General features: G+C 34.1%; 2 protein-coding genes across 15 annotated transcripts in view; one reads left to right on the forward strand and one right to left on the reverse strand.

Moving 5' to 3' along the window:
- Positions 1-67: 67 nt before the first annotated feature.
- On the forward strand, positions 68-2,245 carry LOC135169210 (histone H1A, sperm-like). Its single transcript, XM_064134014.1, has one exon. It carries the CDS (start codon positions 68-70, stop codon positions 773-775), a length of 708 nt encoding a protein of 235 aa, XP_063990084.1. The 3' UTR covers positions 776-2,245.
- A 188-nt stretch (positions 2,246-2,433) lies between these two features.
- The window catches only part of Bru3 (bruno 3), a 347,812-nt gene continuing 329,702 nt past the window's right edge, over positions 2,434-20,543 (reverse strand). For 11 of the 14 annotated variants that reach the window (XM_064116812.1, XM_064116771.1, XM_064116820.1 and 8 more), the window contains 5 exons: positions 19,945-20,043; positions 18,045-18,122; positions 14,855-15,013; positions 12,734-12,915; positions 2,434-12,552 (listed from right to left, as the gene is read on the reverse strand). In XM_064116812.1, the coding sequence (XP_063972882.1) occupies positions 12,791-12,915; positions 14,855-15,013; positions 18,045-18,122; positions 19,945-20,043 (461 nt within the window). In that variant the 3' untranslated portion in view covers positions 2,434-12,552; positions 12,734-12,790. The remainder of the gene's footprint in view (positions 12,553-12,733; positions 12,916-14,854; positions 15,014-18,044; positions 18,123-19,944; positions 20,044-20,543) is intronic. The other 3 variants (XM_064116842.1, XM_064116836.1, XM_064116852.1) reach the window with 3 other exon arrangements.

Consider the following 20,543-nt stretch of genomic DNA (forward strand, 5'->3'; position numbering starts at 1 on the left):
ATACAGAGCAGTAATAATTAAATTCATCCTATGCATTCAACAGTTTAGTTTGATCGCGCCTTTCTCTATGGTTCGAACTATTACAATAAAAATAAGAAACTGCACAATAAGTTATCATTCATTTGAATCCGTCGTTAAGAATAAGGACAGTTTCTTCATATCAATTTTACGAATAAGACATCTGATTTATATTGTTAAAATGGGGGATCCTCCCTCAGTAGTTGCCGCTGCCTCAAAAGCAGCATCCAAGAAAACTTCCAAAGAACCGGCGGTGAAGACTCATCCTACCACTGCTAAAATGGTCAACTCCGCAATCAAAACACTCGCTAATCGTAAAGGATCTTCGCTTGTGGCCATCAAGAAATACATCGCCGAGAACTATGATGTAGATAGTGAGAAATTGGCCCCTTTTATCAAGAAGTATTTAAGGGCAGCGGTTGAGTCTGAAACTATCATCCAGACTAAAGGAAGAGGTGCAGTAGGATCCTTCAAGCTATCCAAGAATTCTAATCAAGTTAAACCGAAGTCAAAAGTCGCTAAAATGTCACCAACAAAGGCTAACGAGACTGGAGGTCCCGGGAAGAAAGCAGCTTCTCCTAAGAAAGCAACGAAAACTGCTACTGATGATAAAGTTGCCAAATCCAAAGTTGATCGGAATAAAAATACCAATCCATCTACAACGATAAAAACAGCGAAGAAATCTGGAACACTTAAAACATCGCTACCGAAGACGCCTGCTTCGCCGAGAGCCAAGAAAACTGCTCAAAAGAAGTAAATTGAGTTTTTAGAAGGATTGATCATTACTAATTAAACAATCGGCCCTTTTCAGGGCCAATAATAAATTTCAACGTGAAAGGCTTCATACGAATTCAGACGGATAGCCGATTCGCGAGCTAGCGGGCAGGTGCGCTCTCATTGGCCGGTTCTGGTCGAATTCTAATTGGCGGAGACACTGCAGTCATGGGGTTATAAAGCGCGACACACGCGAGATCGGATCAGTTGGTCTCGCGACACACGCGAGGTCGGACCAGTTGGTCTCGCGACACGAAAGAGGAACGATCAGGAAAGAGTCGATCCGCTTCTTATAACGCGGAAGCAACGTAAAGAGTGAATTACCCATTGTTCTTAGAACGAAGATTCTCCTGCTTTTATTATCTGGATGGTATTTCTGATTTCGTATGGAGATATAAAAAAGGTAAATTTTCCTGATTTGCCAATTGATTTTTGAACATCGTGGAGACATCAGGAAAGGAAATTCCTGCAATGGGAAACAATGTTTTCAATCTCAAATATGATTGAAAAGGCAATGGCTTTTTTTGTTAAAAAAAAAGTGTATTCTTTATGCTATAATTTTTTCCTTTTCCCGATTTTTCCGCTTATCCTCTTTCCTGATCGTATAGCCAATTTCATTGATCGTAAGACAGGTGTAGTTGAATTGGTTATAATTTAACTTGAATAATTGTAGCGATCTTTAAATTGAACGTTGAAGTGAAATTTGTGTCAGATTATTTAGGGACAAGTCAATTACTGAATGGTTAATGTAAAGTAAATAGGGACGTGATCAAATATACAATGAAATAAAGATCACCTAGCATGTAGACTTTTTGTAGGGTTTTCATTGACAGCATAAAAATATTAAGAGTTAAAAATAAAGTCGAGAATAATTACTAAAGAGTGATTACTATAGACTGTAATGCAACCAATATGTCGGATCCACGGCGAACTAAGCCACGTTCTTTATTAGTTGAAGGTTGATCAGTAAAGCTAATTGTTGATCATATGATTATAGATGAATAGTATTATAGGAAAGGAAGATCTTTCTTAAACTTTTATTTTATTATTTAAATCATAAAGTATATTGGGAATAATTGCATTAAGAAGGAGTTTAATGTAAGGGAAATTCTAATTTATGGCGGACTAGACCAGATTTTGCATTAATTGAAGATTCGTTAGTAGAACAAATTATTAATCACATAATTATAAACAACTAGCATTATGGCAAAGGAAATTAATCCTTACAATTTTATTTTATTATTTGAATAATTGATTTAGCAAGGCAGTTAAAATCGTTCAGTAATTGACATATTGACTGTTGTGAAGTTTATAAAGTGTTAATTGAAAAGTGAGTGGAAATAGTGAAGTGATACAAAACAAAGTGAGGATCTACCATGCCGACCATTGTACCAACAGTTCATCGGTTACCCTATCTACTTTTCAACCCTGTACGGCAGCTGAAGGATATAAAGTGAGTTATATTTTCATCTTCATTAGAATCGTTAAATAAAAAACTCAGGAATAAAATAAGTGATTTGTAACAAAAATGTGCTATTTGAAATCAATTTTTTTTTCCGTCAAGGATAATTCATATGAAATAATACTGACAAGAAAAACTCATGAATTATTAATAGGAAATAATGTTTATTATACAGTGTACATATTTATTAACTTCATTTATTTTATTTCTGTTATAAATTTTATATTAATAATTATATTATGCTTTGCCGAGCGACGAATGCCTTGATCAGTGTGCGCTTAGACTATAACAATCTCCGTAAAAAGTATAGAAACTTCTGTTTGTTAATGTATTTTTTTTTTATTATTTTTATTTATTTTCATTTCTTTGAAAGCGATCAATCAATGGTTGATCACCAAAGAATTTCCAAAATATGTCGCGCTGAAAACGGCAGAATCGTTCGGCACACAAATGAAAATTACTGTCGAAGTTGAAGTAATTGGCGCATTGTATCTTTTATTTATTTATTTTTTCTCATCATTTTCACTTTAAACTCGCTCAGTTTTATATCTTTTCCCCCGTGTTTGGCTTTCATTCCGCCCTGAATGAATTCCTCCATTATTTCGCATCAATTTCATCGCAACTCGCCGGCTCTATCATCATCGCGAAAAAAAAACGTGGCGTATATTCCCTATGCACGCATCACACTTGGACGCATATCTAGATTAGTTAATCCCTTGACAAAAAATTCCTCTTTACCCTCATTTTCTCTCTACAAATGTTAGTATCAGTTTATTCTTTATTTTTATATAATATGTATAATAGAAATAATGTCGTTAATATATCTATAATGATTACCGTTTTTTCATTATTTTTTTTTCTTCATTTTTAATGATAAAACTATCCGAATGGGACATTCGCTCCTAGTGGCCATGTTCGTACTAACTAAGTGTGTTCTCATTTTCATTAATAATTAATTTATCCATCATTCCATATTTGCTCTTTTAGTTCTCATGTAGTCTGTATGCGAGTGTCAATTAATGTTTTTACTCTCAGTTTGTTATAAGTGGTAAATAAGGTACGTCGTACAGAGAATAATTCTCGTCTCAGCTGTTGAAAAAAAATTTGCCAAAATTGGGATGCGATTGCGCTTATACGAACGTACGAACATTGCACGGTTTACTCATTCCAATTCATTTATTCATTTGATTTTTCTCTATCCTTTAATTTATTTCTTGATTCACACGTCAACTCTCAACATTGAAAACTATAAGTAACTATTGCATCGTTATTTTACCCCGAGGAAGCGTCCACTTCCATAGGACTTTGTGATTATAAAAAATGAAATAGAAAAAATGTGAATTAATGGAAAAACTGCAACGATCGCGTCGCGTGCTCCGCCCGTACGTCCTTTTCCCCTTTTAACGATTTACTTTCAATGTTTGACGTTTGTGAACGAGTTTCTCGTTCGCGTGCTATTATTTTTTTTTTTTTATTAATTTTTAATTCCTGCTGACGTCCAAAGTGACGACAAGCGTAATGTGCTTTATTTGTTTTTTTTCTTTTAATGAAAAAACGACGATTCATAAGGCGTGAAGAAAGTAAAATTTACCCAGGGAGAAAGATCAAATGCTTTGCCAACACGCAATTGATTCTTCAAATTTTCATTTTTAGTTTATTTTTAATGGTTCAAATTCTCAATCAACTGTTACATCATCCCATTAGTTAAAATAATCACATGAAAAATCTCTTGTATTATGTTAAAGATTGTTATCTAGCCTGCTAACGTAAGTGTCAGAGTGATAATTACTGCAATTATTTACTCATTGTTTAGCATATTACTGTGTATTTTCCCCTTATTAGTTTTTTTTCATGTATTGATTATATCAATAGTAATAAATCTACCTAGTTACTTCATTTGTTCATTAAATATAATTGCAATAATAAGGGGAGGGGGCATTTTCCATCATAAATCCACGCAATTCAAAAATTCGGAGATATAACATTGTATTGTCGCACAACGCACTTTTAACCATATTCATTGCAATTATATAGGTTTTAAACAATCAATCATAAAGTAAAAAGATTTTTCTTTCGTAGTTGAAATATTTGGTTATAATTGCTCGCTGTAACTCGGTCTCTGTTCTCATTTATTCATTGAAAAAATTAAAAATCAATATCTGAGTATCTAGACCGACTAGAATTTACAGGGAATTAATAAAACGATGTATATCATATCTGAGAGATTTACTAATGTCAAGAGACCCTTTCTGTCATTTTTAACAAAGTATAAAGTTCGATTCACCGTGTCCTGATTTAGATACTTTTATCTGTTTTTCAAATAAGTATCAATATCTCCATTTTTTCGTCTTTCAATTTTGTGGCACTAGGTCGCTTAAAGCATCAAGCTACAGAAAAAATAAATAAAGTGTAGTTATATGAGTAAAAAATTTAAAAAATCAATTTTTCTCGTTAAATTCTGTAGAGTGAATGTATGTACATTCAATAATTCCACTCATTCATTTATTTAGTTATTCAATCAATTATTTATATCATCCTGTGTGTGCCTTCCTAAACTCAACACACTGATATGCTAAGACCTCACTTCTCACACTCACACTCATACTCTCACTTATCGACCTATTGTGTACAGTTATTTATTTTCAGTTTTTTTTTTCCAATCAATTGCATCATATTACATTGCTTAATCTCTTTAATTCACCCTTGGAATTTTAGAATCATTAAAAGATCATAACGTCCTTCAATCCTTCCGTCCTGGCTCATAATTTCTCCATTCCTCGATTATATCGTTCTACAATTTATAATAATAATAATAATAATAATAGTAATAATGTAATAATTAAACTGTTTGAGATGACAGTCAAATGATCTTTGTCAGTTATGATTAGTAATTTATCTTTCTTCTTCATTTATTTTACTTTTTTCTATCACGCACATGCTTCCATTATTACAATCCCTTCAATTTTTTTCAAGAGTTTTGACATATATAGGTCTATAATGATTATGTAAAAATATACAGATTGGGTATGAGTGAGTCGTCAGTTGAGTATTAAAAAAATCTACCGTTCATTCTCCGTCAACTTCGTCACTTTGCACATTTCAGTTATTAAATATTAAAAAAATTAGTGATACCCTAATGAAAAATCGGTGTAGAATGTACAGTATTATAACTAGAAATTAATGCCAGGGTACATCAGCTAATTGTAGTTATCTTAATACTGCTCGTCAGAGTGTATAAAAAAAGGGGAAATAAAATAATTAAAAAATAAGCGTATGGCAATCGAATTATGATGCGATCGTCATGATTCGAATTTTACGTTGGACTAGATTCATTTGCGTATGTAAGGATCACAGTTTTTTAGCATTTTAGTGGTCGAGCAGTTTGAAAAATTAACATATTTATCCATGGTCTGCGTAAATAGTTATCGTTGCGACACTGATTGTTATGCTCATTTTATGTTTATTTAATTTTAAGGGGATGTTTTTCATATGTATTAGTCCACAAAACCCACTTGTTGATCAACTGTTGCATCTTCTGTTAAGAGTTATGCGCAAGTATAATCTCGAGTAAACTTTATGTTCAGGGGTTTTGTCTAATCTCGTGAAGCTCTAATCAGTGTTAATAAATTAATATTTCCGCGCTAATTCATTGCTGCTGATGTATTCCCATTCGCTGCAGAAATATTATTGCGCGGTTATTATTGCTTGACTAGAGTTAGCGACAGAATTATCAAATTGCGGAGGTATACAAGCGTAATGAAAGATTTATTGAAAGCGGAATGTATATTTAGTTGTAATTAAAGCGGCAATGGTTATTCCGTTTCTTATTCCTCAGCACTCCGCTCTTCATTCGTTTAGACGAGGCTTGCGGTGGCCGTGACCGATATTAATGATGATGATTAAATACGATGGGTTTATATTCAGTAGTGAAGTCTTAACATCTATGGGGCGAAATTATATTTCATATGCTTGTTGACACATTAGTTATATCGATGAATGATTTTTCATTTTTTATAATTTAAGTTTCAATTTTTTAAGTGAAGAATACATCTAGGTTGTGATAGCCTGGATTTTTATTGTCAATTTTCAATTGATAATATGGAAAATGAGAATAGCTGGGGAATTAGGAGGCGAAAAGATTTTTCAACGCTAAATCATTAAAAAGTACAATTCCAATGTTCACTTGTAACAATTCCAAGAATTAAGATTACTCTTGTGTAAAGTTCTGGAACTTCTAATGTTTAATTATCAGTAATATAGCCGCGGACGGTTTTGCGGGTCTCATTAAAAACAATAAGAATCAGAAATATTCCTGATTCGAATAGTAAGCCATTTAAAATGTTATTATTTCTCCAAAAGTCTCCTGAATGAGTTAAACATTAAAACTTCACTACTGAATAAGAATCGATATTTAATTAAAAACTCATTGTTTTCGTTCAACGTGATAATCAATGGATGATCGAAATCTATCAAGTGAATTGAATTGACGTGCGAATCATACTCATTATTATCCGCCAGGAGGAAGGATGATCGAAAAAATGTTGGGGGGTTCGTTCTTTCAATCATTCACTCGTCATAACAAAATCATCATTTTACAAACGCGACACGCCGGCTACCAATATCGAATCCGAAATAATTTTCCTTCAATCTCCGTGCATTTAGCAACCCTATCATTATCATTGTTATCATCACCGGGGTCATCTGAGTAATTCGTTTCATTTAATCTTTGTCATCATCAAGATGAGCAAGATGAAATGAAATGATGTTCATTCATTTACATTTAATTTAAGAGTCCACTTTCAATCATTATATGTATATTATCGCATCTTAACTTTTAAGAATTTTTATTTATTCATTAATTTTAAAAACTTCATTTTTTTTATTTCACTTTTTTTACTCTTTGGCGGTTAATTATTTAAAATATGTTTTTGTTTGTTTACTTAATTTCTCATTCAGCTACTTTTCTTTTTTTTTTATCTATTCAATATTATCATTTTATTTTCAGTTATATGCATGATCTTTTAATTTATATTAACCACGTAGGTAGTATAGTTTATTATCTTATATGGTAATAATGATAATGATAATAAAAATAATAATAATAATTATAATCGTAATTCATAATCCATAATAATTGTTTTTTTTATTTATAATATATGTATAATATTTATATTATTTATATAATTGTGTATGCAAACGCACATATATGAATTCTTCCCGCCAGATTCACACATACATACGTCTGCATACGTGTGTCCTTTGTTTATTACGCCTAAATGGCCTGCTATATAAAACTATGCTATGCAATTCGTCTCTATAACGCCCGATAATAATTATCCTTGCCCTTTTGCGCATTATTCATGGTGATTGGTTTTTTAAAATTTTCCTCCGTGTTTTCTCAATGTAATTGTTTTTTTATAACACTAGATTAATCCTGCTCTTCCCTCGGATTTTCTTATACACGTCTCTGATTCGTCGATTTGTAAACGCGCGGATATGATGCCCATTTTTACCAAGAAATTCTAATTTTTCTGATAAGGAAGAAAACTTGATAATTCGGTATAGGAAGGGATGATGAGTGGAATAGAATTTTTTAAGATGTTTTTGGAACTGAAGGGTTGGTCCTCGGGTGAATTGAAAAACGAACGGATTCAATTTCGCCGGATTCAGGGGCCATTTTGCGTGGCTGTAGAGAAAATTAACGGTTGCGGTTTCAAGTATTTCTATCAAATTTCTCATCAATAGAAAATATTCTTCATTTCGGATATGGAATGAGGAATAGTCTCCATCCTGGAATATAAGTCAACAATAATGTTGGATCGATAATACTGAAATTTTTTATCTAGTGTTTCTCTTTGCCGTTAATATTGAAATATGAATACCGAATATCCCTAAATCATTAATCACGACATTGGGAGTCAAGCACTAATCTTATCAATAAGCAAATATTCTCCCCTAAATTCCGAGCTAAATCACATTTCTATCCTAGACTTTTTTACTTAAAAAACCAAGGGTTGGGACGCACTCAGAAGAAAATGTTATAAAATAAGGCGCCATTAGTATTCAACTCTTGTATGTACTGCTAATAATTTTTTTATCAATCAAATGGGTTTCTATTCCCGCGTGAAATATCAAAGCTCCGTATGGGCACCACTCGACGCGTGTTTAGGGGTGATGGCATTGCCACAGAAGGATTTTATTCCTCTTCCGTTCAAGTGTATCAAATCGTTACTATTATTCAAGCTTCTCCATCAAGACTTCACCGATCATGTTTCATTGTTACAATTGCAGTGTAGAAGAGATGTGGACCTCGCTAGTTATCATTTCTATATACAGACGAATCTCCAGTGTCAACAATTCTCTAAATTTTTCATTTTAACAATCTTTTCCAATGCGTGTATACCTCTCGTGGATTGTAATGCCAGCCTTCCTGTTTGAATCCCATAAACCGAACGAATGACTCGATTTCTCTAAAATCTCCGTAGTCTCACTTTTCATGATTTTTCATACGAAGTAAATAAACTAAATGAACAGAATTCACTGTTGGAAATGTAAATATCGCGCGGGTGATTTGATTATGACATTAAGGGTACGTATTCTCACGTTTTAAGTCTATTCAGTATTCATGTGTAAGTCTGTAGTAAAGAGATAGTACAAGGGATTCTTTTGTTTTCCTCACAAGCTTTCTCTTAATAAGAATTCTCACATTATTCATAATACGAGATTTTTTTTATTTACTTTTGCTTTTTTACGCAAATAATTGCAAAAAACATACCCTGTTTCCTAAAATTCGCCTGAACACGTTTAAGCATCAGTATTAAAATTATTTCTCTGTTGCACATCCATTTGGCGTGTCCGCGCGCGACATTAAATTCCAATTGAATTTCACGTCAAATTGGGCATTCGGTTGAAACGCGATGTACAGTCGATTAAGGGGGGGAACGGGGGGGGGCAGGCTTGAGTGATGGAGGGGCAAGGTTTTCCTATTTTTTTTTTAAACCCATTTTTTTAATTTATTTCCCTGTATCAGCCATTTCGAATTGTCATACTCTGCAATTTGTGTTATGTTATTAAGTGTGTAGTTACTGCAATGGTAGTCCGATATAAAAGAAAAAAAAAATCACTATCGACTTCATTCCACGAGTGCATTTGTCTCATCCAAATACCAATCGATTGACATTCATCCCCTTGTTTTATCTCTCGTTTAATCGTCTTCATCGATGAATCACACGTCATGTAAAAATAAATTCAAAGCTTGATTTTTCTTTTTTCTCTACGATTTTTCGAGACTTAGAGTTAAACTGTTTCTTAACATTTTTTTTTTCATTTTTACTCTATCAGTATCACGGTAATTTTCTTCATATTAAAAGATGCGACACTACATCGTTCCTGCTGCTCACTAGCAAAAAAATTTCATCTCGATAAAATAGCTGTCATGATTATTTATCTTTCATGTATGTCTCATAACAAGATACAGATTTTCCATCTTTCATTGTTTCTTTGTTTTAGCATGGTCACTAATTTTATTAAATACTAGGTATTATTGTAATCGTTAAATTGTAAAATCATGATTATTATTTTTTTAAAATCATTTTCCATGTCTCCTCGTTTTAAAAAGCTTACATTCGTAATGATATTATTATTTGGTGCTCGCGTAAGTATTTGTTACCAATTCCATTACATCCTTGATGAAATTGGCGAGGATTTTACGCGCGAATTAATTTTATATTTTAATTCACTATTCCTTCAAATTCTCCCGGTTTGTTTGTCCAAAGATGTGGTATTAATCTCCGCCCCCTTGTCACAATCAATCCCTATTAACATTTCAATTTCCTTTTAGCCAGGGAGAGTTAAATAAAATGGAAAAATAATTGCTGAAGAAATTCTAGATAGCATGAATCAGTTATTGCAACGTTTTTTTTTTATTCCATATTACTTTTTCATTTGTTCAATTATTTCTACATCGTATCTAAGCCCGGACTTTTCGCTCTACAATTCATCGTGGTATTGTTGGAGACTATTATCTCTTTAGATTGGTATTTTCTTTTACAAACGCAATTGGCGAAATGCGCGAATGTATTTACAATTTTTTTCTTTCCCCTGCGCATGTATTTACAACGCACGATTGCTTCGTGTTTTTTTTTTTAAATAGTACATACGTGTAGATGTGGACCGCTGCGATGCTCGCGTGTTGGGAATTATCATGCCGTTCAGCTCAAACTTGTCGTCAAAAATTCACACATTTTGGATTCAAATCTGTCGATAGAATTTTTTGAATATGCGTGGGATTGTTAATGTTTCTTTGATGAACGGCAACTCGCAGATTTTCTCTATGTGCGTATTAAATAATCTTTAGTAGAATGTCAACCATCTCTTCAATTTATCTCCATATTATCAGATTATACTGTTTGATGCGCTTCATTTAAATTTGAGTTCAAGTGTCTATTCATTCAATAATTGGTTAGGCGTTAACATAACATTATTAATTCATGCCACTGTTGGTACCACAAAGCTTTGTTGATAATTTTCAATAACAACGTGTTGTTTACACTGATTTCTTGCACACTGTCGAGCTCAACATTGATTCATCATTAATTTGTTGTTTGCCAACAATTGAGTTTAATCACTTGAATTTCATCACTGCAATTAATTCTCTGATAATTGATTATTTAATCTAGGTGAATTTTCTCTTCCAATAAAACTATAATTAATAATTCGCTAAGCCCCTAGTTTGACTCTCAATCAATATATTAATTCTTTATATTTATATATTTATATACGCATAAATTCATATGCTTTCAATGTTTTTTTTTACATTTTCCATAATTTTCCTCCGTTTTTGGTTTCGTCTTTTAATAGTAGTAATATTTGGTACTTTGGTTGATTATTTTCTCTAGGTTAGAGCAATCACTGCGTTTTATCAAAACGGTCGTTCGATCGTTTTTAATCCCTTTCCATTCCCTCATTCACCCGCCCCACGTGATAGCATCACTCTCGGGATTGCCATGGTATGACCTCAAATGAATTTATTTATTGGCGTGTGTAGCTAAAAAATCGATAATTCTTTCAAACAAAAGTGTAAAATAAAGAAATATAACAGTTGACTAGGTAAAAATTTTGTTTGAAAGAGTTGAGATTTTTCAAAATCTACATTGAATCATTTATTCAATTAAAATACAAAACGAATTTTACGGGCATTGTTCCACTTATCGTTTTTATCCCTCGTTTTTTTTTTTACATTTTTCACAGCCTGATTGCAATTCCTCGAGAGATACCAACCCGACAGTGATTTATTGGACGTCATTATTTGGTTTTATTTTAATTATACTATTCTCTTCTGACGTTATTATGGTCGATCGAACGAACGTGATCTCTCTATTTTCATATTTTGGACTAGTTTTTTTTTTTTTGGTTAATTGAAATAATATATCACGCCTCATTTCTACGCTAATGACTGAATCGATATGAATTTGAAAAATAGCTTTTGGATTTTGTTTTTGTGGTCAAGTGATTGGAAAAATCTTTTGACAGTGTATGAAGTCAGTTAGAGAGACATTGCGTTCATGATTCATTACCGAAGAAAGAGCGCACTTGAGAAGATATACTTCTCTTTCCAAACGAGCTTAAGGACGCGACGCCGTTGGCTACAAACTAACAATTTGTGTTTTTATTTCTCAATTTTTCCTATCGTGGTATATAAAACCTACTACCTCGATATTTTAAACTTGATGTATAATTATATATTATTATGTATAATATATTATGTATATTTATATTTATATACGTATCGTGAGAATAGTTCTGTATTTTGTTCAATATTCTGTAGTGGATTTTTTATTCTCTGGTTTTCGTCTATCTTCCTTCAGTTTATTTTCAGTTATTCGTGTTTGTGCGATGCCCATGGAGGGGAAACGTCAACTAGACGGATTATTTTCCACTCCACTTACTCCTCTCGATTGTCCTCATGGATAAGACGAATGACTTTCGGAATTTTTGATTTATCCAGAATTATGGCGATATATAACGTGGATAGTTCAGACATTCTTCAGTTTATTTGGTTATGGTTATAAAGTTCCTCTGTATCCTCTCTCTATTGCCGGCAAGCTCTTTGTCAGAGGCGTCCATAATTACAGATAACCCCTCTCTTGTTCAGCTTCTTGATACTTGCTATATTTAATCTCTATAGAATTAACTAACTAGTATACTAAATTGTTACGGTGAAGAGTATTGTTGCGATGATTCATACTCTTCACGCTTGATCGTCGAGCGTCCAATGGGCACCCATTTTCATTTGTGGTCTGTAAATAATTGATAAAATTGACATTAGTTACATTGGAGGGGGGACAAGGCTGCTCATTGTTCAGGTTTTTCAAAATGGTTTCAAAGCTCTGTAATTTTAGGGATAAATTCGAACTCTATTCCTTCATATAATGGGGCATAAGATGCCATACAAATTAATAGTTCACTAGACATACGTACTCTACAACCAGTGACGTAGGGCGTGACCCGGCCAGAATATCTAGGCTAGGTCGTGGGTTAGTACGGCTTGGTGTCCTTGGGCCTCTTCAATTGTACCTTTAGTCGCTTCATCCCTATTTGGAAGCCGTTCATCGCCTGAATCGCCGTCTGGGCGCTCGCTTGATTATCAAATGACACGAAACCTAAACGAGAAAAACAAAATGTCATCAAAATAAATTAACCAATTTACGTAACGAATCGTTTCTCCGTGAAATTGAAAAAAAAAAAGAGAAATACTCGAGACGATATTGAACTTGGAGTCCTTAACGTCTGAATTTTCCATTTGAAATAAAAAACTTTTAATGAACTATATTATCCGGAGTTCACGGTGGAGGAGAAAGAGGAGCAATCGGGCCGTCATAACGAAGGGACTTTGCCGAAAAGTCTTTTCAAGAAAAGGCTGAGCGAATTTCGAAGCCGTTAGGAGCAGAAGTTTTTTTTCTTATCAAGATTATCAGAAGTCTCTTGTGAAATTTCTATCCATTAACAAGCGCAATGCATTCCCTTGTTTCCGTAAACATACATGGATGAAGCTCGAGATACTTTACAAAAATTAATGAGTGATAGAAAGAAAAAATGAATTTCTTTCTTCGCGTAAAATTCGTTTTGAGTTAATTAAAAATACAGCATTAATTCAATTGTATGAAAGTTAAATCATATGAAAGATCGATAGTGTATGGGAAATAGCCGAGGGAGTATCGTATCTCCCACGGAGAATCACGTTTTATATCAGAACGCACAAAGGATATCTCCAACGATAGGCATTTCGTTGGTGCGATTCTTTCTCTCTTTTTTTTTTTATCCTGTACGAACTATAAAAGGAATGTGATTCGACGGCTCCAGGGTAGGCGTTTATGGAAACGACATTCTGACCCGGGCACACAGACGCAATGGAGGGGTTCTAACTCCCAACTACTATCACTTTTTTTCCTCCCTCCTTTTTCTCCTATAGTTCAGGGTACGAGTATAGCCTCCGGGGTGGATATATTCGAAGCTGGATGACCGGAGATAGGGCGCTAGTAGGTTGAGGCACTCGGAGAGATAAAATCGTTCCTGCTTCTCGCTTTTCTCTACTTCTCTCCCTCGCTCTACGGTATTGCCAGTGAACCAGGGATGGGTGGACTATATATAGGGGCTGCAACCCCTTTCAATGAAGTGAAGACCGATCGATGGTTTTACTACCGTAGGGGGAGAAGATTTTTTCTTTGCTAAATTAATGAGAAAAAGTTTCTACGTTAAGCTTGAGAAGTGTTACTTTTAAGCTAATAGACGTATGGTTCTTCAATGCCTGTGGTCTTTCAATTGTATCGTGTGTGAAAAAAAAATGATAATAGGCAAAATCATCTGAACATTATGATCATCAAGATTGTCTTGAAGATGGGCTAGTTGAAGTAGCATTTGTTTCAGTGAAAATCTCGAGGACACTTGTCTGAAGAACAGCTTTAATGAATATTAGATTGAAATTTTGTGAAATTACTCAAGTTTTCATGTTATTTCAACAAAAACTATGGCGAGGGAGGTTTATTGACTTTCAACTTGCTCTTGAAAACTGAAACTCTCCAAGGGAAGTTGGAATTGTCGAGGAGATGGAACTTGTGTTCGTTTGGAATTTCAAGTTTGATTACTAGAGATTAGAATTGAAATCTACGATGAGGTGGAATTTAGGTATTCTTAATTGGGTTTTAAGATTTGATATCAAGGTGTTTTTGATAGTTATCGTCATGAACTCATTAGTTGAAAAGTTGCAAATTGGTTATTGGATTCCTGAGGATGATTTCTATTTCGGTCATGTAGCCACTAGTTAAGAAGTTGAAAATAGGTTGTCGGTTTCGTGAAGACGATTTGCGAATGAGTCAGAGAATCACCCCTACGGTTCGAACTGCAATTCAGACTTTCAAATGACAATACTACTAGACGAGAAACCTTTCATTAGATATTAGCATTGATTTACGAATGTGGAATTAGTCATTGACTTCGGTATGATATGGGTGTCTGCCTTTAGAATAGCTCAGGCTATGGCCTCCACTTTGCTTTACGATCCGGATGTTTAATTATAGAGTACCCAATAAGTCATGAACTTACCGAAGCATTTACTTTGATTAGTCGCTCGATCGATGAATACTTTTGATGAGATAACACTGCCAAATGGCATAAACATCTGCATCAGCTCAGAATCGCCAAACTCCTGGGGTAGATGGTAGATGAACAGGTTACAGCCCTCGGGTCCTGACAGAGAGCATCCTATCATATAAATCAGAGCACATCTAAACAACTAACCTTGAAGTATAATACTCAAGTTATAATGTTTAATCTTTAATCTCTCAATGAATCTTTAATTCCTTGGATTTTATGCCGCCTGTACCGAGTCGCCGAGTCGCAGTTCCATGTGGTGCCGATCAAAATTAGTTGAATATTGTTCTCAAATAACAATCGGTCATTACCAAGAGCAACAGATTAATTATGTTAATTAGTGAACTGATTGGATGATGAATGAATGATTTGATGATTTGGTGATTGTGATCTTAATTCTAACCAATGAAATGAATGAATGGCTTTCTTCATTGACCCCAAATGATCTCAAATCAATGACTGACTGATCCAATAGACATGACAAATACTGATAAACACAAATGGATGTAACAATGAATGATAAATGAATTTGAATCGATAACAGGCAGAATGAAAGTGACTTTGAGGCATTTAACTCTCGTACAGCCGGAGCTTTAGTTCATCAATGTAATGACTGAATCAATTATTCTCAATAAAAAATCAGGAGAATTGGATTTCTCTTTTTTTTTAGTTTCATGTAACGTTGAGTATTTATACTTTCAATTGTACACACACAAACACGGGGGATACACAAGACAGGCATTTGGATAAGTTCATTCATCTCATGTACAGGGTTCTTTGGTGGTAATGATGATGATAATGAGAATGATCATGACAGATGGATGACTGGGTGGCGCTATCGCTCAACATTTATCATGATTCCCTCCGACGATATTCAACTCAATAGTGATAATAAATGAATAAAACATATCATAAATAGTTAATGAACAACTGCTTGAACTCGCTGGTTATTTTGCCAGCTTTTCGTCTGGATTAATCATGCAATTATGATTACAAACTTCAAAGTTTCGTGGAAGTGTTCCATTGGGAGTCTTTTGCAATGGAGCACCGAGTGGCGAACGTATTCCGCATTTCCCCCTATTTTCGGTTTAACCGAACAGTCGGTTAGGACTTTTAGCCTCAGCATTTCACTAATCGCTGTTCCTAATTTTATGTCTCGGAGGAAATATATCTAGGTAAAATCTCAACTGACTCTAGTACGGTTCAACGTATGTCCCTCGTGACCTGGCAATATGGTCCGAGGGATGCAGCTCTGAATGATATTATTATACGATATATTAAAATATTTTTAGTATGCAAGAACTTTTTGGTCGATTAGTGATAGTCAGGAGTTGACAGGAAGTGGATCGAAAAATAGAATCAAGTGCTTCGTCTCTTTACGTTGCTGAACAGAAAAATAATATCGCTGTTGACTCAAAATTATCGTAATGGTATAATATATAATGAGTGAACATTCCGTGCGCAAGGTAATTTCATTAACACCGACAACGTTAACACGCTCTTCTTTCTATACATAAATGACCATAATGAGTATACCAACATATCGATGTGACACGTAAACAGTTAATTGGATAAATCAATATCGATATCGGTTGTACTGTGTTGGAAGCCAGACACAGTGCAAGTAAATGGTGAAAAATGTGTCTTCGAGATGGGTTGATGTATAAACCCCATGAATTCAGCAATAAAGTGAGCTAATATAATAGAGCAGTCACATTTACCGACATCTGATATTGAATTATTGCGATAATGAGTGATTTTAGAGGCCATCAATTTTGGTTCAACTGATATTGCCAGGGGGTTTGTCATTGGTATTTCTAATTTCATGGAAACATCAATGAAAAAATTGATAGAAATTAGGGAATTTTAATGAACTCTAACGAAGCAGTCTTTTAATAAAAAAATTCAAATAAATCTTAGATGTTAATTTGCTTTGTTAACTATTCATTATGCGAATAATTCTGTATGTTAATTTTTATGTTTCATCTCTTCACTGCTGAATTCTACTGTTATCCCTCACTAATACAAAACATCCCGATAATGGACTAATTGATCTGATTAATATTTAGTCATCAAGCAAAAAACAATTAAAACAATCAAGTCAGCATCATGCTCTCATTGGTATGACGCGGTTAATATTATTATTTCTTTGGACTCTTGTAGGACCGGGGTAATAGGTCCCCCTACTAGCCGGAAAAACACGGGTTTGATACTCGTTCCAGCTGATATTTTTTATGAAAATGTCCCGGGTCACTCAATACATACTGAATGAGACTTTAATATTATAGCAACAAAATGAAATCATTTGATGGAAAAATAATTTCTCCACGAGTTAATTATTAATGAAATCAAATAAATTTTCCAATACTGAATATCGTCCGAGTGAGCTGTCAAATATGAACGCATCGGAAACTAAAATCGTTCAATGAATATTCCTTTAGAGCATGAAAATAAGGCAGTCGGAGTGCGCGGTAAACTTTCCATTATCACAGTGATGTTACAGCGCCGTCGGGCACACTGGCAAAGTAATTAAAACTTTCGTTTTATTTGCATTATCTCATTGTAAGGCATCGTATATTGTAATAATGGCGAGTTGTTAATTGCAATTAGGCGTTACCCCTAAACCTTTTCTCTCTCTTTCACTTTTATCAGCGAGCCAGAATCTTGTTTTCTTTTCACTGGTGGATAAAGGCTCGGGCGAGCCTGACAATTCCACTCGCCATTTCCCATCATTTTACAGGATTTACATTCTCCCAGTGCTAGCGTTTTTAATTGCGTGAAGAATCGTTAACGACGGACGATGACGAGTTCAAACTGAGATAATTAATTCGGCGTTACTATTGAACTGAATGAATTTTATTTAATTTTTTAACTTCATTGTTATTATTATCATCATGGGACAGTTGTTTGATTTATTTGAGTATTTTTTTTCTCGTCGCTCTACTGTTTGTTTTGTTGGAAGGGGGATTGTACATATATTACTGGATCTGATAGTTCTACATACGGATAAACACACAGAACAAACACGTCTTTTGCAAATAACAATCAACAGCCAACAACACTTTTCATCATATAGAGTAATTTTTTTTTATTTCAATTAATTATACGTTGTTATATTTATCTTATTTTCCCTGAAACTTACCTTCTCTCTGCGTCGGTGCAACCGCTGTCATCGGCTGAGGTATGGCCTGGGGAAACTGGCCGTAGACGGCGCCATAAGCTGCGACAATAACAAATAACAGTGACATCATGAAAAACGGTGAAACATTGAGAAATAAAAATATAAATGATATTGAAACAAAAATTGGGATAATATCGCGTGCGACAGTGAGTCATATTTATAGGGAGAAAAACTCTGCCATGCACCAAAACAACCAGTATTATTATTTATATTATCCTGTAGTCTTTCCTCTCTTTGTATATCATCAGTCGAAATAGACTCGGGATAACGGATACAGTGGATATACTCCTCTTCAGTCGTCCAGAAAATATTTATTCTACTCTTGGTAACACGAATAATTCATCATATTTGCTTTGGGCGAAGGTTAAAAAATTGTTAGATCACTCGATCAACCTTAATAATTTATATCCATACAGAAATTGACTTCATAGAACAATAAAAATTTTCGTTTCGGGATTCATACAGATTTGAATACTGAATAGAGAAAACTAAATAAATTCACTAGACAATTGATTTTCATAAGCGTATACTCATGACTCAATGTTATCATTTTGGGTGTTGGCTTTGAAGCTCAATTTATCATGACTCCAATGTGCCGCAATACATACAAACATCCCTGTTTTATTCTGAAATCGTCTACACGATGCATGCAAACAGAATTCCCGGGCGTCGATATCGCCATTTGGCAATTCAACTCTCTCCTTTTCCCCGCATATTTTTTTTCCCTCCACTCGAGTCGCATATATAACACTGGATAGCGTTGTAGGATAGTCATATAATGTTGAATGAGAAGTAAAAAAATTCTGGCAAAGGGGCTTTGATCAAAATTTTAGGCTCACTACAATTTCATGAATTTTTTCCCGTATTTTTTTTTCTTTGGTTGAAATACAGGGGATTATGTGAAGTGAATGGGATGTATATTTCAACCGCTGTAATATCTTTAGTAATGCATGTTGGGTAAATATTTAAAGCAGGATGCAATCGAAAAGAATATTACACGCGGAATGGGGTCTGCAATTTTCCCTTCAATATTCGGATTCTTCAATTAACTTTATTTTTCAAATAATGTCCGATGAAATTCTGTCAATTCATTTCATATTGATTTCATGTGCGTTTGTATGTTTTTTTTTATATCCAAAAACAGGAAAATATTTTTTGTTTGAATAAATTTCGATGGTTTGAATAGATAGGAAAACAGAACTCGTGTCCTGAGAATAAAAGGGACTCTAAAGCCAACGCTCATACATACCACTTTCACCCCTCTGTCTCTAAAAGTATAAACCATCGAAATACGAATAAAAACGTTTAAATAGAATAACGCAAATAATCCGTGTAAATATGGAACGAGCATTGAGCTTGAAACATTACACCGAATATATGTAGAGTAGTTGAACGAACACGTATTGAAATATATTTATATACATGTTTATCTATACACATATGTATATACGTGACGCGTTCATGCCTTCCAGTTTCATGCGGATGAAATAATACAAGAAAAAAAAATGATAATAAAAATTGTGCACAAGGGAAAAAAGAATTGAAACGAAATAAAAGGGAGGAAAAAAATCCGGGGCTATCGCACGAGCGCTTACTAAATTCAATTTTTTCCCCTCGCTCTTTTTCTCTCATCCTACTGTTTCCACCTGTATGAAGTGTGGTTAAATGACCGATAAAACGAATAATTTTCTTCACTTGTTGTTTCAACGTTCATAATCCGAAATAAAGAAAAATGATAGATCGATTTGTTTTTCACGACTGGAATATTTTCATCCCGGTGTTCGTTAGGCGCACTATCTCCTTGAGATTGTTATTCATGTAGTGTAGATATAGAAATAGAACTATCAGTGATTAGACTTACCGACACCGGGATATGCCGGAATTCCAGCACTGTAGGCGTGCTGAAGGGTGGCCTCCCCATTGGGCAGACCTTGAGCTGGAATGGACAGATGGAGGGCATCTACACTTCAGTAAGTTCAGCTCTTATCGGGTTGGGAGGTAGGTTACAGTGCCCCATTGCGCAAAACTTTGCCAATCCAGAAGACTTTTTTTTATGGGAGAGTTTATTTTCGTTGAGTTTGACGGCATTCAGGAAAAATAATATTTTTTGATGAAGGCAATTGCATTTGATGGAATAAATATTTGAAGATTGAATCGAGGATTTTCCAGATTTGATTTTTTTACACTTCAATGTCTAGAGCTGTTGTAATATTCTTGATCGATCTTCATAATTATTACTCATTTTTATTACTTCAACATATCGAATTATTAATTACCGTCATTGAAGAAATATCGTTAGTGGAAATATGAAACTCAGTTCAAATTCGATATATAAAATTTCTCAGAAAAAATACATTTTTTAATTGACAATAATTTTTTATTGAGAGCTAGAGGAAAAATTTTGGATCCAAAAACCACATCTCGTTTCAGAAAAAAAAATTCACTCCCATCACTCCATCT

This window comes from Diachasmimorpha longicaudata, chromosome 1, assembly GCF_034640455.1.
Source record: "Diachasmimorpha longicaudata isolate KC_UGA_2023 chromosome 1, iyDiaLong2, whole genome shotgun sequence".
Classification (NCBI taxonomy): Eukaryota; Metazoa; Arthropoda; class Insecta; order Hymenoptera; family Braconidae; genus Diachasmimorpha; species Diachasmimorpha longicaudata.